The sequence below is a fragment of the Haliotis cracherodii genome, unplaced genomic scaffold (assembly GCF_022045235.1).
Source record: "Haliotis cracherodii isolate W230 unplaced genomic scaffold, xgHalCrac1.p SCAF_18, whole genome shotgun sequence".
NCBI lineage: Eukaryota > Metazoa > Mollusca > Gastropoda > Lepetellida > Haliotidae > Haliotis > Haliotis cracherodii.
The window spans coordinates 17599974-17625195 of NW_027266273.1; the positions used below are offsets into that span (position 1 = coordinate 17599974).

The 25222-nt window shown below is 41.2% G+C and overlaps 3 protein-coding genes across 3 annotated transcripts; 2 read left to right on the top strand and 1 right to left on the bottom strand.

Annotated features, from left to right (window-relative positions):
* Positions 1-7715: 7715 nt before the first annotated feature.
* LOC139465827 (transient receptor potential cation channel subfamily V member 1-like) lies at positions 7716-10642 on the bottom strand. The gene is made up of 2 exons (XM_071247762.1): positions 10568-10642; positions 7716-9871 (listed from the first exon to the last, which is right to left on the bottom strand). Exon 2 carries the CDS (start codon positions 9861-9863, stop codon positions 7860-7862), a length of 2004 nt encoding a protein of 667 aa, XP_071103863.1. The 5' UTR covers positions 9864-9871; positions 10568-10642; the 3' UTR covers positions 7716-7859.
* Positions 10643-13450: 2808 nt separating this feature from the next.
* Positions 13451-19300, top strand: LOC139465837 (uncharacterized). Its single transcript, XM_071247774.1, has 5 exons — positions 13451-14153; positions 14625-14657; positions 15438-15580; positions 17757-17796; positions 18373-19300. The coding sequence occupies exons 1-5, from the start codon at positions 13634-13636 to the stop codon at positions 18915-18917; spliced, it is 1281 nt and encodes a 426-aa protein (XP_071103875.1). The 5' UTR covers positions 13451-13633; the 3' UTR covers positions 18918-19300.
* Positions 19301-21865: 2565 nt separating this feature from the next.
* Positions 21866-24994, top strand: LOC139465825 (transient receptor potential cation channel subfamily V member 6-like). The gene is made up of 2 exons (XM_071247761.1): positions 21866-21911; positions 22638-24994. Exon 2 carries the CDS (start codon positions 22651-22653, stop codon positions 24775-24777), a length of 2127 nt encoding a protein of 708 aa, XP_071103862.1. The 5' UTR covers positions 21866-21911; positions 22638-22650; the 3' UTR covers positions 24778-24994.
* The last annotated feature ends 228 nt before the right edge of the window (positions 24995-25222 follow it).

The following is a 25222-nucleotide window of genomic DNA, read 5'->3' on the forward strand; positions in this document are numbered from 1 at the left end:
ATGACTGACATAAGTCTATGTTAAAGTATTGGAGTTACGATCGTCTTAGCGCTACGATCGCTTTGTGGAACGGGGCCCAGTGCAGCTGACTCCCAGCAGGCCGGTGACCCGAAGACGCCCCCGCGTTGCAGACGCCGCATCACTATTTGATACACAAACGATGAGTTATATGTAGTAAATCACAACTATATGATAGGCAGAATCAATTAGATTGACAGAAATAATTGTCGATTAATCGACCTTCATTAAAAGCGTCAAAATCAGGTATCACATCATACGCGTGTGTTGGCACTACTGCGTGCGGCACGTGCAGATTATTGGATGTGTTTTGATGTTACGTTTAACAGACAGAAACGTTCTTGCGTACTATGATTGTCGTCAACTCTTATCTTTGTTCTCATACTTGCTATTAAAATTTCCTACTTTTTAAGACTATACTTGCCTAAAAGCCGTCACTAACTGCACGGGTTCTGATGCTATCTGAATTTCACATTTTTATTGATCAAGGTTGTTATCACCTGTTAGTATCCTTTCAGTGAATTCAGTTAAACTGTGTATTTTCTTATCGTATATAATATTATGTTGACCAATAGCTTCACCCTTTCAAGTCGTACATGCATTAATCAACAACAAAACACATGTCAGTTTGGCTGCAGTTCTTTTTTTGTATGATATACGGCTTCACTGCGATAGGTGTCGCTTCTCGCAGCGCAGCGAGAATAGCGCCGCACACGAGTCAAACCAGTCGTAATTATAGTCCATAATAAGCAAATTTGAATCCGCGAAGACGAAGCCCATCCCTATTTCAATACTTTCAAACTTGGAGTTTTGTTTCCCTTAAAGCAATAATCATCACTTTAGTGACGCCCCACGGATCAAATTATGATCGCTGTGTGGGATAGTTGTGTACAAAGTTGAAAAATGAAATGTTTTGATATTATTGAACTAGGTCCTGTTCTGTGATTGCAAAACTTCAAGCAAATCTTTTGGGTTTTTGAGAATTTGCGTGGTATTAATTCCACTTGTCTCAATAATTTCAGTGAATATAAATATAATCCTTCCATGATTGGACTAAGGATTATGGTTAATCTTGGAGACAGCGATTTGGTGATACATTTGCTAGACCCAGAAATACATTTGTTTTTTTACCGATTTCTATGGAGATGTGGAGTCCAGTACAAAAGAGTGAGTGAGTGAGTTGGGTTTAACGCCGCCTTTAACAGTATTCTAGTTATATCACGCGTGTCAGCTTAATGTGGGAGGAAAGCCTGAAGTGATGCAGGTCTCGGACGTTTACCACTTCGGTGAAACCCACGAGCACGGGCATGGTGCTGACAAACCTAGAAAGATAATCGGGGCGAATCGGGATTCGAACCCACAGTCATAGGTTCCTGGCGTGCCTAAGGGACGCAACACATGGCGTTATTTGATATGTCACTCATACCAAGTTGTTTAAACACCCTTTGGGATGTCGAGAAATTCCCCGTTTGTCTGAGAGCCGCCTAACGATGGGTGAAATGGGGTTTAACGTCGCGTCCAAGATTATTGCCCTTATATAGCGACGTGCATGCACGTGTATGTGTGTGTGTGGCTGCTTGTACTAGTCCGGACTGATGCTGATTTATAGTGCTAGCACACTGAGATACCATGCCGCAGTTTAACATGAATACCCCACTCAGACACAGTATACTGACTCCCGAGCCGACCAGTCCTTGTTTTAGCCCCGAGTTTTTATGCCGAGCGGCGACAGGGTAACAACAAGTACCATCTTTTAACGTCTTTTGGTATGACGTGGCCGGGGATCGTTTCCCGGACCTTCCGCTCTCCGGGCGGACGCTCTACCATTAGACCACGGAGGCGGTCTCCGCCTAACGAGGATCAAGGAACCGCAAAGTGTGACTGGAAGACTGCGTGTCATCATCGTACTCCAATCGTTGCTCATACTATCAACCACTGGTCATGATTTTGGCAGGACCAGCCTCGATTATATACTTTTGATGACTGCTGCATCTTATTTGTTACTAACTTCTTTTTATCTTCATCACCTATTAAAAAATACAAATATTTTTTGGCGGTGGACGCTTGACCTGTTGAGTGACCAATGTTTAATGTATTGAATGCATATGTCGATGGTGAATATGTCCTGTTATGTTGAGGGGAATGTCGGAGGAACTCTCAATTCCTTCAAAATAATGGGGGCGGTCGGGTAGCCTAGTGGTTAAAGCGTTCGCTCGTCACGCCGAAGACCCGGGTTCGATTCCCGACATAGGTACAATGTGTGAAGCCCATTTCTGGTGTCCCCCACCGTGATATTGCTGGAATATTGCTAAAAGCGGCGTAAAACTATACTCACTCACTCACTCACTCAAAATAATGGAGTCGAGGCACATTGTTTTTAAAGACTGGAGAGTTACGAGGATATTCCCCTGCTTAAAACACATCTCTACTCTTACACGTTGACAAAACGTTCAAAAGAGCCATCAATTGTAAAGATCAGCTCGCGACGGAGCACGTGTAACAGCCTCAGAGAACAATCAACTGTCAGCTCCCTAAAACTAATGGAGCGTTTAAACAATAGACGCCACAGATGTGTTTTGACTTACAATAGAGATGGGAAACTATACACTGCGTGGAGAAACGGGAGTCTGGCGAGTGGCGTCACTCTGTGCAATTTATGCACGTGTAAATGCCGCGATCATAGGATCTGAGGATTGAAATTCTGCACAACACACGCGCACACACACAGGCGCGCACTTCCGATGAGTGAGTTCGGTTTACGTATCTTCCAGCAACATTTTATTCATGTCAACGCAGGGGACACCAAGCTTGGGCTTCACACTTATTGCCTATGTTGTTTGTTTGTTTGTTGTTTAACGCCGCACTCAGCATTATTCCAGCTGTATGACGGCGGTCTGTAAATCATCGAGTCTAGACCAGACAATCCTGTAATTGACACCATGAGCATCGATCCACCCAGTTGGGATACGATGACATGCATCAACCAAGTCAGCGAGTCTGACCGTTCGATCCCGTTTATAGTCGCCTCTTACGACAAGAATAGTCGTCTTTCGTGGCAAGAATGGGTTGCTGAAGACCTATTCTACCCCGGAGCTTCACGGGTCTCTTGCCTATGTCGGTTTGACGAACAAGCGCCCGGCTTGATCCCGACGAGGCCAGGTAGCTATCAGACGAGGTAACAATATCCTAGATGCAAGAATGTATGTTTATCAATACCAGATATATCAATTCAATTTCAATTCAATTTCTTTATTAACTCAAACCATCAGCCGGTGATATATGAGCAACATAATAGCATACATATATACAAAAATACAATGTATATCAAATGGCAACAGTGGTTTGCTTTAGTACAGAGAGTGTTACGTTTTACAAATTTAGATATTTTTGTAAGATTGTAAGTTCTCATATTTGACATCAAATGCTTAAAGGAAATAATGTTTGACCAGTTTAGATATCTATTATCAATTAATGTTTTTCTTTGCTGGTCAAAATAATATTCACATCTAAAGAGGTAGTGGAACTCGTCGGCTATAGCAGGGGAGGTACAAAGCTTCCATGTGTCATATTCGGATGCCCTCCCAGCGGCCAGTCTCAATCGGTAAATCATTATTTAGGGTTCTTAATTTTAAAATTGGAGTAAAGATTTCTGGTGATAAGAGAAGACATTGTTCAAATTTGAAATTAGTTTTGTAAATTCTATAGTTGCAAGCTTTGGAGCTTGTAGTTCAATCGCTATTCCACTTTTGAATAAATTGATCTAATAAATAGAGATAGATAAATTGAGACTAACCAGCCGTGACTTACAGAATCCGGTTGATTAAAAACTACAGACCACACCTGTTTAATAAGCTCTTAATGGACTCCATCCAGTTGTTTCTATCGTTATTAGTATTATTTATAGAATTTATGTATTTTAATATTAGGGTTGAACATTTTATAACAGGTCGATTATTACTTACACGTTTGTGCCAAAACGAAATCATTCTCTTATATATGATTATACTTATTGGAAATCTCCCATCTCAATGTCTGCCTTGAAGCCCTAATCTAACGGAATGAAACGACACATTTAGTTCTTATTTTCGTACAATTTTTACATTCATATAATTTTTACCGCTATTTTACCTTTTACGTCCAATGTTTCGTCGGATAACTGAAACTGGTATTTATTTTCTGGTTTTATATTTAAAGGAAGAAATAACCCAATACCGATCTTCACAACGCTGCAGAAACAAATAATGGGAGACAACTCTTTAAAGATTACAGTATGCATTAAAAGTTTGCTTACTTTGTCTGATGTGGATTTTTTAAGGCATGGGTAAGTAAATTATCAGAAATAGAATAGTGTTTACTTGTGGTTTTAATATACTAACTAGACCACGAAACAGATTAGTTGCTAATAATCATCACATTTTCATTATCCATTTTGATCTGTTTAAATCAATGTGATGTGTTGGGCGCAGCCAGACCTTTAGTGATCCAAGTCGCCCTAAAATTCAGATACCTATTTGATGATGATTCATAAACACATGCTCATGATATGGTCGGAATCGTTCAGCCGACTCTGTTTTTAGCCCAAATTTCTTATGGATATGGAAAGGGGTGTGGCGCGTTGTTATTATGGTTGTTGCTATTGCTATTGCTGAGGCGAAAGACACGGATCGCTACCCCAATATATGTCCGTTTGTACATTTGTTGTTGTAAGTCATATTTACGGTATGTACATCTATAAAACATAGCAAAATGATACACGATAATGTCGTCTCTACAACTTTTGACTTCATAAATATGTATGTACATTTACATGTATTTTTATTTCACTGAAATCATTGCGTGTAAATCAAGCCTTTATCAGACCGAGGATCCGCAAACAAATCCCTTCCTTCCTGAGTGAGTAAGTATGGTTTTACGCCGCTTTTAGCAATATTCCAGCAACATCACGACACCAGAAAATCCCTTCCTGAGTAAAATAGATGAGTGAGTGAGTGAGTATGTATTGACGCCGATTTTAACAATCTTCTTTATCACTTTAGGGGTCGCGCCAAGATGGGACTGACTACAGTGTACTACAGTTTCAGAGTGAGTATGGTTTTATGTCACTTTTAGCAATATTCCAGCAATATCACGGTTGAGGACACAAGAAACGAGCTTCACACCTTGTACCCATGTAGGGAATCAAACCCGGGCCTTCGGCGTGACAAGTGAACGCTTTAACCACTGGGCATAATTTCATATCAGCCTCTGACAGATTTCCAAACTTTGTTTAAACTATCGTTTAATCTCTCATGGAACTCATTTTTGCTTACAGCGTTTCACTTTAGCACGTTCAGAGTCGACAACTGTGTTTTAATGCAAAATAATGATCTTACTACTTACCCTTGACTGTACATTATAACTGATGACATTGTACGACAACTGTCTACCAATCCAGCTTCACACATTCTGTGAACTAAATATGTTTAAAATACAGATGCAGAGTCAAGACTGTCTTTACACTTCCAAAACAACGTACCAATTTTTGGTTTCCCTAACTTTACACAAAGTCTGAACTAAAAGCGTTTTTTTTATTTTGGACAGTGCATCGCAAGACTGCATTTTCCAGGGATCATCGAGTTAATCTTCTGGTGAGGCAAGCTGCTTCCTTTTCTTTAATTCCAGTGCACCAAATTCAAGCTACCCGGCACAGTGCGTTTGACGACAGCCCACTTGATGACGACCTAGTTCGTTGGTACTTCAGGAGGTACTGGGTAGCAGGTGACCCGAGTCGTCAGATGGGGAATCATCACAACACCATGGGGCCGAGAACAAGCCACGTAGAGGACATGCACGGTAGATTATAAAGATATAAGATAACCTAATCTAAACGTCATCCACTGATTTACCCACCTGAACTAGAAATAAAAGAAACCAGACAAACTGCCTCATCTTTTTCATATTTAGATCTAATCATAAAGATTCACAGTGACAAAATCTCAAAAAACACTGTATGACAAGAGGGGTGACGTCAACTTTGCATTGGTCACCTTTTCCTTGATGTAGGGCAATATTACAGCAAGCTCCAGAGTTTGGGTCTACATTTCACAACGTTTGAGGTTCAGTCGAGCATGCTCCTGAAACGAGGTGAGGTGAGGTGAAATTGGGTTTAACGTCGCGTCCAAGATTATTGCACTTACATAGCGACGTGCATGTACGTGTGTGTGTTTGTGTGGCTGCTTGTACTAGTCCGGACTGATGCCGATTTATAGTGCCAGCTCACTGAGATACCATGCCGCAGTTTATCCCACTCAGACACAGTATACTGACTCCGAGCCGACCAGTCCTTGTTTTAGCCCCTTAATGCCGAGCGCCAGACAGGGTAACAACAAGTACCATCTTTTAACGTCGTTTGGTATGACGCGGCCGGGGATCGAACCGCGGACCTTCCGCTCTCCGGGTGGACTCTCTACCACTAGACCACGGAGGCGGTCCCTCTTTAAACGAAGATTTCAAAGAGCACCTTACGATTCTTGCTTAAATGTTGTTAGATCAGGGTTACAACATCCCTAGCCTCAGTAGACTTAAACGTTTTATGGTAGACATATGAAGGACATTTCGAAATTTGACATATCAGCGACCACTTGACTTGCCTTTGTATGTGTTTAGGACAGGTACCACCGGAAGGACAGGATACGCTCATCTTTTTTCGCGAATACCTGGTATCATTACTGTTGGTTCGTGGTTCATAAACACAAAATGTCATGCTTTTAATATAGTCGGACGCTTTCGGTCTGTAAGTAACTCATCGATCTGTACAGAAGAGCCTTACTGCAACGTATCGTTCTTTCACTATTACATTAGTTGCCTCCATTAGTTGGCAGGATCCGCTGTTTATGTGTTTGAATCTCAGATTCACCTCTATGTCTGCCACAAGAACCATGCTCGTTGGTTTTACAGCAGCTGTAAATCTTTAAAACCGGCTTCCTTGTGATCGCTCCTTCCACATCAAGCTACACAAGCATATCATGGTGTAGCGGTGTCGATGAAAAGGAATAGACAATTTAATCTGTGCATATAAGTATTATATTCGTATGCACAAACATATGTCTCCCTGGCAAAAGGCTTCGAGTAATAATAACCTAATGCAGATAAACCATTTATAAAAACGTTTAGACTTTAATCAGAAAGGAAACCTTGTTGACACAAAAAAAGGATTGAAAGCTAAATAAGGTATGATGTGTTTGTTTATTTACATGCACACGCGGCCATAAATTCAACAACTGTAAAAAAACATACCATTTTGACCACATAAACACATGCCACATGAAAGAAAAAAATCAATTTGCTCAATACCATTGTCCTGTTTGAATGAATGACTCTGATCTGATCATGAAAACAAACTAATCACAATCTCAATATACCCGAAGCAAAGTATCCAGCATAACGGACAACAGATCCACATCCAATCTTGTGTAATAATATAAAGGATTAAATATTTGCATGCCCATATTCAGATATTTTAAGACAAAAAGGATCATAACAAACGACAACTAATGCAAAATATTATACAATGTACTTATTAACAAGATAGTAGTAGCGACTGTGCTTGTCGTAAGAGGCGACTAACGGGATCGGGTGGTCAGGCTCGCTGTCATAGGTCCCAATTATTGCGTGGATCGATGCACATGATGTCAATCACTGGATTGTCTGGTCCAGACTCGATTATTTACAGACTGCCGTCATATAGCTGGAATATTGCCGAATGCGACCTTAAACAACAAACAAACAAACTTATGATAACAAATACTTAGTCATCATAATTAGCTGATGCAGCTGAGATCGACCATTGCTGGAGGAGTTCTTCAACATATCATCTCATCACTGACAAGTTCAAAATTGTTTGTTGTAGTTGTTCCAGATTCCGAAATCCAAGCATTCGACACACGAAACCGTGGACTGAGAGAATATATCTCTTTATCTTTTGAGAGAGGCGGGGTTTGGGTACATTGGTCTTTCCTTTCCGTTTCCGGTTTCAAACCTGCAATGGATTTCTCTATTGAGGTCAGCTTTTCACCCATTTGTCTCAATGTCATTTCCTTGTCAGGTCGTTTACTATCACTGTCCATATCTTCGTCATCTTTACATTTTATCTGAATGTACCACGATGAACATTCATCCTTCGTTTTGTCGAAGATGCCACCTTTGCGAATGTGGCGGGTCCCCAAGATTCTAGACAACCACGGCAAAGATCTCTCAATGTTGATTCCCATCTGGATGGCTTCAACCCTCCACGCCACTGGATGTTCAAAGTCAAAACGTGAGTAGGATTTATTCATCATGGCTATCAGAAGGTTCAACAGCATGATAGTAACAAGAACCATATAGCCAATGTACAGAAGCTTACTGAACGCTGGAACCGCCCCCGCCTTCTCCAGTTGGTTCTCCAAGTCTCCATCCCACATTTCTGTCATTCCCATCATGACATTAAACAGTAGGAACATTGTATTGATAGGTGTTTGGTAAAGTTTAACAATGTCACCAGACACCAGAAACTGTGAATGTAAAGCAAGAGTAAAAGCAACGAGAATGACCACATATACTAGAAGAGTCTTCAAGACATCGAAAAGAATATCCTTGAATATTATGCTCAGAAAGAAATGAATTTCTTGTATTCCTTTTGCAAAGGCAAACGTTACCAGCCAACCGTAAAACAACGTCACTGACATCAGGTCATTCAATCCCTCTGGGCCATATAGACCATATTCACTTACAAATACAGTAACTAGGCATACAAAGACAATGTAATAAACAAAATATACCAGTGACCTTATCAAAGAAACACCTACTATCTTTAAATCCGGATCATCATCAATTGTGGTCCAGCACGTTGCCTTACAAGTTAAACATACATACGCATCGTACAAAAAATATAAAGTAAACAATGTTGGTTCAATTAGACTGGTGGTGTAGAACAGTAGTCTCGCATCATACGTGCTTGTGCTTCGAGTGCCATTTGTGTGGCTGGCCATTACCTCACAACTAGCATAGCTGAATACCGACATGTACACTATATGCATCAATGTGATGAAGACATAAATTTTGGTGGTCACAGAATTATACATCTTCTCGATTGCCCTGACAGGGGGGATGTCTAGGACACGATCTGCACATTCAGGCGAACGTGTTAACATCCTTTCAAGGCAGGAAGGCTCGGGCACACATTCGGTAGTCATGCAGCGCGACACGGAACCATTTGTGAGAGGAGTTATGTTGGTGATGTCATATTGACGGAGGAAGGTGCACGCCTCGGAAGTGTACTTCTTATCAGTGCACATCACCTCCTCCATCATCATCAACCTTTCTACCACAGGATACGCCGCAAGATGGAAAGCCAGCCCAAGAACAGATAATTCCTTATTATTTTTTATTTCAGTGGTCAAGTGAAGTATGCATTCCCGTTTGTGTCTTTGAAAGTCATGCAAAGAAGGTTTCAAAAAGACTGAAAATGAGACCACTCTGTCAAACAGTTCCAGCAAGACGATGTTCGTTGTGTCATTGTGTTTCTCCGTCAGGGCTAAAGTGATACAGTGGAGAATTGTGTTTCCAGCACTGTTAATAGCTTCAAAGTCTACATTACAGGAATGCTCCAGGTAGGACCTCACCGTCTCAGGACCGCTGTCATTTGAAGAGGCAGTCACGGAAACCGACGATGCTTCAGACGACCGCCTCTGTATTGAAGACAGTTCATGTAGGTACGGTCTCAATTCGTCCTGAGTTATGTCCTCTTCCTTAAAATCGAGCAACTTCAAAAAGGGAGTCATTTGCTCTGTCAAGTGCAGCACGGCACCCAAATCCAATCTCTGCATCGCTAGTTCTGAAAACAAATATACGACTCTTACTTGTAATGTATATCTATTCAAATACGGGAATTCACATGGCATGTCCAGCACCGTTTTCTAATCGGAGTTGTATATAAATATGTTTGTTTCCTAACTACTATTCTGTTAAATTGGGTTACAAACACACGTGTGTCCTCAGAGCTGTATTTGGGGGTTATGGCAGGCACGTATTTCTTTATTGATAAAACCTAATAAACATTCATTCAAGCATTGAAAAGATGCAGAAATTTAGAAACATTCATGGACTTCCAAATAGTCCTGTGACTATTCTATCACTATTTTCCTTGCATGTCAAACAAGGGCATATATCAAACATAATTGTGTAACATTTACTTGATTAGGCCACAGTGAAATGTGATGTTCGTTGTGTGGGATTGATTCAGTTGCGTCTCCGTTGGCTTACTATAACGAGAAGTATTGTTTGCTTTTAACGTTACCGGTACATTTTCTTGAGGTAACATTAGTCTTCTGCATATATTTATAGCCTCGTGACATTTTGAATATGTGTACAGACATGTTTGTCCAACTGAAAACATATACATACTTTCATGTCAATATATCCTTATTTTATATATCCTTATAACTGTCATTTTGTATTCACGATCACAACACAGAACATCATTCCTGATTATGACTTACAAAACACTGGACTGTATGTTAAAAACACATACCGTAACAGCCCCGGGCACCTGTTTTCGTGTGCTGTTGTCAGTCAACTAGGAGCGTATTTGACCCTGCCCCTCCTGTATTGCTCTTTGCGCTGAATATCAAGTGTCTGTAGTGAAGCGTCTTTGTTTATGCGGGCGGGTGATCTTACATATTGGCGTTGTTATCTATTAATAGGCACAAAGGTTGCTTGGTATTACGCTGACGGTGCTTGTGTCTATGTTCTGCACCTGTATGCTTGAGTTCTAACTTGAACTGATCAGTATCGTTCATAAATGTGTTCACCATAACGGAATTCATGCGCGGAATGAATATGACAATGTTGCCTCAACAAAGGACCACGTTAGACGATTCATGGTAGTCTCAATGATATTTGGCCGTTGTCTGTCGTACTTTAGTCAAAATCTTTGACATGGGATTAACGGTCTATGTAAAGAAGCCTGTTGATCCTACACTCGGGACTGGGGCGATTAAATAAGTATGATTGACCGGGTTTGTCAACGAACATGAATCGCTGTTTGCATAGTGACATATTAAGACGTATTCCTTAGTTCCATATTTACATATACCAGAACCATTTTATCCTGTTTCTTAGGAATACAGACATATGTTGTTGTCAAAGTTAGCACTGACAAATACAACTTTCAATAAACAAAACAAAAATATGAGTGATAGTAAATTGTGACATGAATAGTTGTGTGTGGTATTGGCGTTGAAAAGGAACATATTAGTATAATGGTTGATAACGCTTATACATTGAAATGTGGGGGTATTCTTCAATGTCTGGTAAATTTACTCACCTTGACAAACGTCTTAAAAGCTGAGTGATTTTAATGATGTTTCATACATTTCTCACACTTAATTATTTCTTATAACCCCCCAAAAAATGGATTTTAAAAGAAATTTAATAACGTTCATAATGCGCCTCATATCCAATCACCAAATTTTAGTGATAGCTAATGGCTCTACATACGAACACATTGGCACAGTTGTGTTTCTGGACCACTGATCGCCTCCGTGGTCTAGTGGTAGAGAGAGCGGAAGGTCCGGGGTTCGATCCCCGGCCGCGTCATACCAAAAGACGTTAAAAGATGATACTTGTTGTTACCCTGTCTGGCGCTCGGCATTAAGGGGCTAAACAAGGACTGGTCGGCTCGGAGTCAGTATACTGTGTCTGAGTGGGGTATTCATGTTAAACTGCGGCATGGTATCTCAGTGAGCTAGCACTATAAATCGGCATCAGTCCGGACTAGTACAAGAAGCCACTCAAACACACACACGTACATGCACGTCGCTATATAAGAGCAATAATCTTGGACGCGACGTTAAACCCCATTTCACCTCACCTTCTGGACCAGTAAAGTCCGTACCATGATTTAAACACTTACATTATGCCCAATCTATATTACATTAAAACGTATATACCTACAATCTATATTTGTAATACATAAAAACGTATACACCTACAATCTATATTGCATAAAAAAACGTATATACTACAATCCATATTACATAAAAAGGTACATACCTACAATCTATATTACATACACATTGTTACATAAACGAGTGTATGAATACAATATTATCATGCGTGTTTTTGTGTCCCAACTAATGATTAAATATGGGAGAACAATGACTTACTGTATTCTCTGCCCTTCGTTCTCGGTAAAGATGCATGAGTGTATAGCCTAAGATCTTAGCATTACTTTGAATGTAACATGGTGTTCCTAACATATAGGTCATGCAGCTATCAGGAACAGTGAACGGCGAATCACAAAATGTTAGCTATGTTTAATCAACCATGCCCCCGCCTGATATTGATCTACCCACAGTACGCAGGTGTGAGAGGCATAGCCACAGCACGTTCACCCAATTATAGCGTCTCAGTCATATTGGTGACAATGTGAGGACCCTTCAAAATGAATCTACCTTCAAAGGCACCTTCTCACGATATGTAAAGATAACTAGAAGTGTCATATCCACCGTGTCTTTTGTCTATAAAAATATGTTTTGTTATAAGGGTAACGCTATGTTTCAGGGCATTATCATTTGTAGAAGCCCGAGGTCGTTCATTACCTGCCCGACGAAGGAGGGCAGTTGAAAAGACCGAGGGCTTCTGCAAATGATAATGCCCTTGAAAAGAGCGTTACCGTTATTATAGCTAAAATGGATGGAACTTGTTATCAAATAAAAAGAAACAACAATATCGGCTTTGAAACATTTACTGCAATCAACACGAATGTCACTGACCCACTTTTACAAATATGGAAACGTCGTAGAACAAACCAGATGACGTCACTACTATACGTGACGTCTCTATCCCTACCCTATGACGTCACCTAACAACGGGCGTGATAATGGCCCTTCGTCAAGCAATATGAGGGTATTATCAATTTACAGTGGCCCTCCGATTTCTGATAACACGTGGGCTGTTTAATGATAATTTCTGTAAAGGCTTTACAGTGTAAAAGAAATTGTTATCCAAAAATTGTGTCCACCTTGTCATCCGTCATCTTCTAAGTAATGCCTATTAAACAATTTAAATGAACACAGTATCAACTATTACTATCCCTCTCTGTTTATGTAAAGGTGTATGTACTTGAAAACTAATACGTTATGTTATGTCATTAATACAGACTAAAACCTTTTCTTTATATGGAGTAGGTTCAAGATGAAAATGAGCTCTCTACCCAAAAATAAACACAACAACAAATAATCCCAATATAGACAAACACGTAAGTGTATACCAGAAACAGCTTTACTGTCTGTACCTATTGGCAGAGCAGGGGTGTATGTATTAACAAGTACAAAGAGTACCAAGGGCAGCTATTGCATACTGGTACACGAATACAGGTCGTCTTAGGTATTTGTGTGGCTGTCGTCATGAACAGAATTGCAAATGTACGCGCGTCTACCTGCTTTTTTGTAGAACTAAAATACATAACAGAGAATGTCAACACGACCGTCATCGGAAACATCAAGTACCAGGTGTGACACCAGACCTATTTAACAGACGAAGTCTTGAGGGATGTTAACAAGAGCTCCCACATCGTATTTGCTTATATGTGACGATGCCACACAAGAGATATTTAGAAATTTGCCGATCCGATACAGTACAGATTCATCGAAAGCCACTGTCGAAACCTACACCACATATCTCTCTTCACAGGAGAAAAGTACCGTTCCTTAGAAAGCCATATGTTTATCATGTCGTGTTCATCAGTGGGGATTGTGATTCAGGGACTGTGAAAGATGTTCGGCAATGGTTGACAGATGTTGGCTACAGCTGCTGTGATTGTCACAAGGATGTTCGACCTGGTCAGCATCAGATGAAGGGGGCAACTGAGTTGATCCACAAGTCTCAGTGGATAGTGATAGTTGCAAGCATCCCTGGTGTCGATGAACTGTACAGCATGCTTATAAACATTGCGGTGACTACTGCGATAGAAAGGAAACAGCAATGCCTTATATCCCTTGTGTCTGAGAAATCAATCCAGAAACAGTTTCCACGCGAGATTAACATGTTTCTGCAGGTACAGCTGTATTCGCCGTCATGGAAGGACCACATGCTATCATTTCTAGAAAAAAGACGTAAGTGGTCAATTTCTAGATTCTTTACTAATTGCATTAATTGTGTTGTCTCCATTACATGTTTGGAATAATGTGAAAATAAGAGAATGAGGGAGGTAGACCCAGAGACACAGCATCAGCCAACGTGGTCCAGCTGGAGGCAGCTCTTCAGTTTGTTTGTTTGTTTGTTTGTTGTTTAACGCCACACTCACCAATATTCCAGCTATATGACGGCGATCGGTAAATAATCGAATCTGAACGAGACAATCCAGGGATTAACATCATGAGCATCGATCAACACAAATGAGATACGATGACATGCTTCAACCAAGTCAGCGAGCCTGACCACCCGATCCCGTTAGTCGCCTCTTACGACAAGCATGGGGTGCTGAAGACCTATTCAAACTCGGATCTTCACGGGTATCATTCATACCTAGTTCACTGTAACTTTCATGTATATTACTGATATCCCGTCATTTGTGTTCCTTACAGCAACTGTACTCCGAGGCGAAAGCGATCAACCAGGTAAAATGTTTATTTAACACCGTTGTTTAAAAGTTAAATGTCATATAGACATATGAAGAAGAGAAAAGTGAGAATATGATTCCCATGCTTTATACTGATGTTATACAGATTTACAGTTACTGCTACTACTGTATAACGGTAAATTAGTGATGAGTGAGTATGGTTTTACGCCGCTTTAGGCAACATTCCAGCAATATCACGGCGGGAGACACCAGAAATGGGCTTCACACTGCAAAATAGTGATGAGTGAGTGAGTGAGTGAGTATGGTCTGTACACCAAGCGGTGAAGAGGTACCCGATAGGATATTGAGATTGTCATGTTTACCTTCAAGCGCCCCAGAGGCAGCTTGGTTTGTATACTCCCCAGGGAGCTGAGAAAGAAATCGATGCACACTGATCCATTGGCTGTATTGATAATGGCATTAGGGCTTTGAGCATGAGACAAAGCATGAGACAAAGCATGACCCATAGCGGATTGTAAAAATATCGATATATTTCTTCTTCTTCGTTTTCTTCTTCTTCTTCTTCTTCTTAATATTATTATCATTATTATCTGTCCATTACTAAGTCAAAACAAATAAGGGACGGTCGGGTAGCCTAGTGGTTAAAGCGTTCGCTCGTCACGCCAAAGACCCGGGTTCGATTCCCGACATGGGTACAATGTGTGAAGCCCATTTCTGGTGTTCCCCCGCCGTGATATTGCTGGAATTTTGCTAACAAAGGCGTAAAACCATATTCACTCACTCACTCACTTAAAACAAATGATAACACTTGTTGTAGGGAGGCAGTTTGTCCACAGAGGGATGTCCTATGCGAATCTGTCTGTCAAATGGTTACCCCGATGCATGACTTCAGTTGGGGAATTGACCTCTACAAACAGGGGAACAAGTGCGCTTCCCTACGTGACGTTCAGAAAAACGAAGGTACCATCTCTCTCTTCTATGTAGATAAGCTCATGAACCCTACTTCTGTCGCTAGATTGAACGTGGGGTCAGATTGCCAAATCTGTAGAGAAACAAAGGGGTAAGGTTATAGCAGTCGCATATGGCAATCTATCCATATGTTAGCCCGCCAGCGTCCTATGGTCCTGGTTTGAATCCCAGAATCAGCTGGAGATGTTTCTAGTTTTTCAACACCATACATGCACGTTGGTTTCATCTAAGTGGTAAACGTCAAAGATCTGTACGTCTCTATCTTTCCTCCAACACTTGACTGACACGCCGCGATATAACTAAACCACGTAAAGCGGCGTTAAATCAAACTCACTCACTCACTCTGTTGAGTTACAAACTTTAGTGCCTTGATGTTGACTACCACAGGAACAACACCAGAACAAGTTGTAACAACCAGCTGGTTGGCCTTGTCGGCATTCAATTGCTTCACAGTCACAGTAATACAGACTAGGGTGAAAGTAGGACATTCGCTGACTCAAGGACTCCGCCTATCTATTCAGCCTAAATATCGTATTCATTCGTAAATAATAAGGTTGTTGTTCAAGTTGTTGTCAGTACAGTTAACGTTGCCACAACAGTACCCTATATGAATATACTCATGTAACCATTCAGGCCCAAACCACTTTGTTTGCTATTATACCTTCTATTCTGGCATTAAGAACCAATGGAGGCTTCTGCGTTGCTTGGACGTTTACACGTCGACCAAACTGAATTTAGATTACATTACATTTTTTTTAAAGGGGGCACGGGTGGCCCAGTCGTCTTAGGCGCCGCGATTCGCTGTGCAGAGTTGCGTCCCTTGGGCACGCCAGAAACCTATGATTGTGGGTTCGAATCCCGGTTCGCCCCGATTATGTTTCTAGGCTTGTCAGCAACATAACCGTGCTCGTGGGTTTCACCAAAGTGGTAAACGTCTGAGACCTACATCAATTCGGGCTTACCTCCCACATTAAGCTGACACGCCGCAATATGACTGGAATACTGTTAAAAGCGGCGTTAAACCCAACTCACTCACTCAATACTTTTTTTAAAGATCATATAGCAGACATACATGTTGGTAGCATTATTCAATCACTGTACAGAGCTTAGAAAAGATGCTCTTTAGCTGTATCCCATCAGGCTACGCTTCAGGCAATGTATCATATGGGAATGGCATCTGATGTGACAAGAAAGGCTTAAACACATTGCAAATATACAACGACAACGCCATGAATAATCAGGTGTGCGCGAAAAGGTAAGCTTGTCTTGTCCTAGCGTTAACATTCGCCACTGACACAATTTCCAGAAAAAGTACGTGTTTGTTGCCTGATAACACACAGCCATGCGACGTCGGCCTTGTAAGCAAACCAGACAATCAAGTGATTGATGGACCAGAAAATCCAGTGACACGATTGGACATTTACCGATTTACTAAAATAGATATGTTATGTTTGAATTACGTCTATTGTGTACAAGTGCAGAGATTAAACCCATGATAAATTGTACCGATGTTTGTGAATGCTACAATATTGATTTTTTTAATGCAAAAATACCATATCACTATGTATAAGTCACACTATCACACTATTGATGCTGACATTGCCTATCTTAAAATCATTTTGCTTGCGTTCACTGATGTTGCGATATCGATTGAATTTTGCCGTCTTAATTTGGGACCTGATTTGTTTTGTACTTATATTATGATATTTGCTTCACTTTGTTCTCTCTCTTGTCGTCTTGTATTTTATAATTATAAACTTGATTCTCATCGCAATATGGCTGCAATATTGCTAGATGCAAAAGTAAAAAAATTACATACTCACTCACTATTGCGACACCAGTATATTAATTCTAACGAGATTGATAGGACAACCAATTGATGGGTACATTATTTAATAATACCTTGCGAATTTTAATATGACGTAATAATATGGCGTCGTTTGGCTTCAAACGTTGATGTCTGGATCAAACAAGCTCATAAGGTGTCACTTTGTTTGCCAACAAGCAGCTTTGGCATAATTAAACTCAAATTAAGTTACGAGTCGTATATAGAGAAAAGATTTGGCGAATGTAACCAATGCTTCTTTAGCTTAGTTAGTCAGCACAACGTCAGAATAATGAACAAGTGTAATAAAATGTCACTACATATATAACTTTGTCCTTACAGACAGATGACTTCCCGCCTACTGATAATGTCGGCCCTACACGTGAGTTGTTCATTATGCTATTAACACAACCACTACATTGTCTATAATAATATTGTTTTATTATTTATACAGGCTTTTCGGAGAAGTAAATTGTGTTGTTTCAGAGATTCCGTACTTGTAGAAAACGGAGGTAACACATCTTGACCATTTTGTCTGTAGCTTTCTAGTTTGTTTACCGCAGAATAAACTGGACCACATCTTCCACACTGCGCTGGTGTTTTGCTGTTTCATAGCTATATATTTTGACATATCACTCAGGTATTGGCTTAATATTGTGGTTTGGTGTGGCAATGAGTAACGCTTGTTTACATTTTAAGCGTTCATGTTTTAATTTCTTTATTGAGCATGGCTATATTTGCCCTTGAAGTTTATCATTTAAATGTACTCTTTGACAATATTTAAGATAATTAGGTAAATGTTAAGCATTACTCATATTTGGTGTACATATATGTCTTAAATCCTTTTTCGATCATTTCCGAGAGACAAGAAATCAAATTCGTAAGCCCTATCCGTACCAACGGGCACGGGCATGTTAACAGACAAAGGGATTAAAGTGTTGGTCAATTTTCATTTCAGAAATTGCCCAACAAGAGACAGATGGCGCTGGCGCAATATCACCGGATGTGACATCAAGACACAACAGTGACGAGAGTGTCAGAAACCCAGAACACCCAACAACAACCGCTGACTCAATCCAAATCTCCCCAAACCAGAACCAAGCACAGCCGACTCCCGAAGATACAAAGCTACCGGAAATAACACTTCAAAAACAAGGTTCGACATTTCATATGCAAGAACACAACGCTGATCGTTGCCTTTTACCTTCAACGTACGGGATTGACCGTGGCTCCTTGATCTCCACACGGAGGCTTCCCTACCTCTGCAGCCTGCCCCTATATATACCTGGTGCTACGCCCGACACGAGATTCAGGACTTCTGTAACAGACCTGTCATCAACGAAAGACTCTGTCAAGACGTCCACGACACGCAAACCCCGACGGGAGCCTATTTCGTTGGTACATTCATGGGGTAAATCACCGTCGATTCAAAATTTTCGTTTACGAGTTGGGACACCTCGGCCAGTTCTGTTCATTTATGGACTTGCCAAACATAATGACTAAAGGGGGAATGAGGTGGAGTATGTTAATAAGATCCTATATGAATGACGCAAGGCAACCAACAGACACTTACGCAAATTGTGTGAATAGCGGGTGCTTCCGGTAGGACAAGAGTTCCCAAACACCTGATGTCATTACTGGTTTTCAGTCATCCATTTATAATTGTCATCGCTATTTTGCCTTTTACGCCCAATAGAATCTGGTAGAAACAGATAATCGAGATAATTATTCCCTGACGTTGTCGTTTTATATTTACGTTGCATTATACTATTGAAGAACATTTGAAACCTGGGTAAATACTAGCAAATCAGCAAAGCACCATGTATACGTACATGACTTCTCTGTATATCACTTGCTTGATAACGGTGTTAGAACCTACACCGAAACGTCGCTCTTAATTGTATTAAAGAAGTTGTTTATCCATAAATTCTTATCCTTACTTATACGTACATGGTCTATCGACATTGCATTCCTTGCTTGAATGTCAGTGGATAATGGCACAAAGGAGATCACTGTGCCCGCTGTTAAGTCTAAGAGATTTCGATGTCACATTTGTAGCGAATTCTAATTCCATCGTAATCCTGGCAGTACCAGGGATGTTATTGCAGGATGCCTGGGCCTTGATTCCTCTGTCGGATGAAGTCACGACGTCGAGTTGATGCTGAGTATTGTTTGTTATCCCTGGGTTATATTAAGTCCTTAAAAATATTTTCGAAGACTGATTATCGTTGTTTTCATTATCCTTAGTTCCCATCTCTTCACCTTGACAGACATGGTCCTTATAAATTTAATGTCTAATTGTTTGGCCTTTAGTGTGGAGATCCGGGGAAGAATAGGTCTTCAAAAACCCATGCTTGCCGTAAAAGGCGACTATGCAGGTCGTAAAAGGCGACTAACGGGATCGGGTGGTCAGGCTCGCTGACTTGGTTGATGCATGTCATCGATACCAACTGCGTGGATCGATGCGCATGATATTAATCACTTGATTGTCTGGTTCAGACTCGATGATTTACAGACCGCCGTCATATAGCTGGAATATTGCTGAGAGCGGCGTAAAACAACCAACCAACCAACCAACCAACCTTTAGTATGGCTTGTCGTACTGGATAAAGGTGTCAGGCTCAAAACATTATTATGAAGTTTTCATATTATCAATTTGTGTTAAGGGTTGGCTAAAATGGGGTGTTCGTGTTAGTGTTCTGTGCATTGCCGATTGCCTGACTTGCCCCCGCCATGACGTGGATGGTTGCTCATGGTTTCAAACACTGGTCGGCGTGACATAGTTTGAATGTTGATTCTCAAGATCCCCCAAGACATTAACTTGTCGAATGACCCTGCCTCATTTGTAAAACGGAATTTAACATCACGTTTAGGGTATGCACAAGCTAAGTATATGTCATTCATTGTTCCGTTTACTGACTTGACAAGCAGCCTATTGTGACGTTTCATATATGAGATTGAATGTTACACGGCTGATCTGTAACCTACGTGAATGGAATCTTCACAAGCATAGGACTATTCCAAGCCGACACAGTGCTGCCGTTGAGTAGCAGGTAGATATAGCGTTTTGGCCCAGGCCCTTCAATGTCGCCATAACACGGCGTGCAAGCAGAAGGGGTTGTTAGATGGCAATAAAAAAGACATCTATCATGTCCTTGGTAAATGTTTTGGAGTTGCATCGATACTCAAATGTAATCCTGAAATTACAATATTTGCTAAAAGGAGTGAATGAATGTTGTTCGCCAAAGCCAGCAACATACAAGCCAAATTACAACCTCACGTACACACTAGTCAACCAGTGGTTGATAACATGACCAACTATACACGCCTTTATAATTCTAACCATCCATTCCTCATTCATGGCCCTCATGGCGAAGCTGCCCAGCAATGCCCATGGGGTTCACATCCTTCGGAAATAACACTGTAGCATTTTGGGACCGATCACAACAGGGGCTTGGCTTCCTATTTTGTTTTGTTAGATTCAAAACAAGCAATTGTTTTCAAAGATTCAAAACAAGCAATTGTTTTCTCTGAAAGCAGTAAAACACTCATTTTTATGGACCTACAACACAAATGTTCAGGAAATCCAGTAAACAGTTAGTTTCGTGAAAAATAATTTAGGTCCAGTATTTTCAGGAATACGGCATTTTTTCAAGGAATTCCCAGCTCCGATTAATTTTCCCAACACTCGATGGTTAGTAACGGTAAACACGAAATCGATTCCTTTGACGTAGCCATATACTTAAATCTCGGTCTAAGCCAAGCCAAGGTGTATGATAAAGGTGTAATATCAACTACACTTTCCAATGCAGATAGATCTTCACTAGTACTCTCGATAGCTAGACTTCAGCAATTCTATGATAATTCTGTTATACCCTCGTGAATATTTGATGAGCGAACAATTTAACTGCCTTTTCTATTCATGGCTTGCAAAATTATGCGTCCATAGTTAACAATGACCGGAAAGTTCACTTCAATGCTGAGCCTTTATGTTCACTGTTAAAAGGATCGAAAGTCCCTCTACCTTTGGATAATCACTGAATGCAGAAAATAAGAAAACAACTGATGGCGAAACTAAATTTGGTTTCTACTTTATATGAACGTTGGCTCTCTCTGACACATGCCTCCTTTCAATCTGACGCCTTAGTACTAGTGGCGCACGACAAATACCATTGAATCAATGTCAGGGACGTGATCACTTAATGGCTAGATACATTGAGAGATATAATTTACGCTCATATTGATAGTCTCGACGTATTCGCTGAAAAGCCTTGCTTCAGCGTTTGCATAATAACTGAACATATTACTTCCACATTTAACTGTCGCTTCTGTATAACAATACACTGTATTGTAACTAATGGTATTCTATAGCTCGCTGTGCAGCTATGAAGAAACTATCAACATACATTAGGAGATTGAGTTGTGTTTGTGAGTGCCATTTACACCAGCAACGGAGAGACAGACACAACGTGAGTGACTAGTTATCGAGCGCAAAGGGTGAGTTCGTTGATTGCTCTGTGTGCTGGTATAGTGTTAGTGAAGGTAAATGTTACACCACTGGCCACTGGCCAGGGTTACAAGAATGCCAAATAGCAAAGTCGATGTTTCACTAAAAAACATATTCTGACGTGGTCTGACGTTTGTTTCGTTTACCGCATGTAATGGCGTTTAACGTCGCGTTCACGATTATTGCGATTATATCGCGATGTGCATGCACGTGCGTGTGTGTCTGCTTGTCCTTGTCCGGACTGATGCCGATTTATAGTGCTAGCACACTGAGATACCATGCCGCAGTTTAACATGAATACCCCACTCAGACACAGTATACTGACTCCGAGCCGACAAGTCCTTGTTTTAGCCCCTTTATGCCGAGCGCCAGGCATGGTAACAAGGGTACCATCTTATGACGTCTTTCGGTATGACGCGGCCGGGGATCGTACCCCAGACCACGGAGACGATCTCAGGTTCTGCTCCATATCAAATTCCAAATTCTTTTGATGTAATGAACCTTGAAAAACTTATATGCGTAAGTATTTCCAAAACGTCTGTTGTCATGTGACATATCGGGCACGAGTGGCCAACTGGTCAGCGCCGTCATGCCAAGACACGATGATCTTGGGTTCGAATCCCACTTTGGCCCGATTATAATAATGATGTGAAACACCCTAATTTCATAATTTAATGGTTGACCATGATAAAAACTACAAACTCCTTTTCTTTCAGATAAAACGTTTCCATGGCAGCAATTGAAATGGACACAGTGGCGGGCCTAACGGGGTTCACAGACGCGATGAAATGCGTGTTTAATCTCCACAAGCAGTACAAGGCGAAACTGGCTGCCAGAACAGACTCTTCATGGAACAATGAGTCGGTTGTCAGGGAAATCGCCACGGGGCTAACTCCCGAACATATGCTGATGTTCAACTCCAAGAACAGTAAAGGGAATACAGTGCTGCACTGTATAGCGGTGTACACTAAGAAACAACCCCAATCACAGAAGCTGCTGGAGCTGTTTGATCTTGTCATCCTATTGTCACCCTTCTGGTGGCGTCAGGAGAATGAGCTGCAGGCCCCTGAGGATGACAAAACACTTCAACGTTACAAGCGGGATGCTGTTCGTTTTTTAACCACGTCATTAAAGAATGGTGACCAGCTGTCTGTTCTTGAGTTGGCGTTCCAAATAGGGGCTACATCAATAGTAGAGAAACTGATGAAGATGGAACAGGTGACGTGTTCACACAAGATGTACGTCAAGGACGTCTCTTACAGATGGTATGACATTACCCATATCACTCCTCAGACAAGCATACAGACAGGCACGGAAGCCAATCAGTGCTGTTTGGAAGGGCTAGTTTCACACTTACCGGACACTACAAATGACATACTGAACTTGCCACCTGTGCAGAAGATCGAACAGATGTACAGCTCAGTCGCAGCTAAGATATACGCTGTTATCACATTAGTGCATGTCCTGTACATGACAGCATTTAGTGCTATCTGTTGCTTGTTGATGGAAAGAAGACAAACAGTTGACAAGGAGCCCATTCGAACAGTATTAGCCTTCTACTCCGTAGGTTTGATTGAACCCATATTAATAATCGCGTACTGGCTCCATCGGATGTACAAGAATGTCGACTGCCGACCACGGTGCTGTTGCATGACCTGTTTCCACTTTTCCAAACCTAATACAGAGGTGACCTTGGTCTACGTCCTCAAGGCTTTTGCATGGCCAATCTGCTACATGACATTTGTATGCTTAGTACTTGCGTTTATGATCACGTTTTTGATCCAAGGATCCGGTGGAATACATTATCTGATGTCTGTGACACTATTGTATGGTTGGTTGCTAACGTTTGCCTTTGCTAAAGGAATAAGGGGAGTTCGCTTCTTCCTCAACGTTATGTTTAAAGAAATCCTTTTGGATGTGGTGAAGGTCATTTTGGTCTATGTGGTCTTTCTACTGGGGTTTGCTCTGGCCCTGCACTCACAGTTCTTGGATGCCCCGAACACAGTAGCGAAGTACAGAACACCTCTCCAAACGATGTTCCTTCTCTTTAACGTCATGCTGGGGATAACGGAAATGTGGGATGGAAATATAGAGGGACAACTAGAGGCTAGTGGAACGGCACCTGTATTCAGTCAACTCTTGTACAGTGGCTATATTGTGCTTGTAACCATCTTGCTGTTGAACCTTCTGATAGCCATGATGGTTAAATCCTACACCAGTGCCAACTACGAACACCCAGTGTCGTGGAAAGTGGAAAGCATCCAACTCGGACTGATGGTTGAGAATGCCGCCCCTTGGCTGTCGAGGCTGCTTGGTACAGGGTCCATTCATTCTGGGAGGGTCTTCGACGACGACACAGATCCGGATTTGCACGTATGGTACATTCAAGTGGGACACGAGAAGAGCGACTACAGAACCACGGGCAGGCGTCCTGAAAGATATGCTGTGACGCATGTCGAGGACAAGAGCGAATGTTTAACCTGTAAACGCCGTGGTGGAGGGAGCAATTCGGAAGACTATGACAGACTCAGAGACAACATTGAAGCACTAGCGCACATTATGAATACCAGTACATCGGAGCTTGAAAACACGGTGAATAGCAGAATATCCTCTACAAAAAAATCGGTACATAAAACCAGAAAACTGGTTGTGGATGATGTTCAAAAATTGAATCAAAGGTTTTCGAATCTTGCTGAGAGTGTTGAGAATGCATTGACAAGAATCGCCGATATACAGGCGACATTGAAAAAACAAGCAGTACATAAGAAACAAGCAGAAACGAAGGTTGCCGTTACACCATCAGTCACAAGTGAGGGAAAAACAGAGCCAAACAATGCCGCAAATGCTTGGACATGAAAACGTATTCGAGGTTTTCATCATCATATCTGCACATATGAGAGACTTGTTTGATGACTCTTTCGCTATGCTTTTATTTAATTATCTATGATTGAAGTAGTCAGTGATATAGCTAACTTCCAAGGCCATTGTTACCCGCAACGACAAAGTACACGTGATACTGCTGCATACCATTTCTTCTAAAGAGAAGGGGCGGTCGGGTAGCCTAGTGGTTAAAGCGTTCGCTCGTCACGCCGAAAACCCGGGTTCGATTCCCGACATGGGTACAAAGTGTGAAGCCCATGTCTGGTGTCCCCCGCCGTGATGTTGCTGGAATATTGCTATAAGCGGCGTAAAACCATACTCACTCTATCTTCTACAAAGAAACTAAATAGGAAAGTAGTGACTTGTTATTCCCTTACTGACTGTGATACCACGAGACTGATATGGTTAACTTAGCCTTTAT

Bases quoted from the DNA above. Each gene is read 5' to 3' on its own strand.
- LOC139465827 (XM_071247762.1), bottom strand. From the start codon at position 9,863: ATGCAGAGATTGGATTTGGGTGCCGTGCTGCACTTGACAGAGCAAATG.
- LOC139465837 (XM_071247774.1), top strand. From the start codon at position 13,634: ATGCCACACAAGAGATATTTAGAAATTTGCCGATCCGATACAGTACAG. The intron at 14,154-14,624 runs GTAAGTGGTCAA...TGTTCCTTACAG, and splicing joins ATCATTTCTAGAAAAAAGAC to CAACTGTACTCCGAGGCGAA. The intron at 15,581-17,756 runs GTACCATCTCTC...TTGTCCTTACAG, and splicing joins TGACGTTCAGAAAAACGAAG to ACAGATGACTTCCCGCCTAC.
- LOC139465825 (XM_071247761.1), top strand. From the start codon at position 22,651: ATGGCAGCAATTGAAATGGACACAGTGGCGGGCCTAACGGGGTTCACA.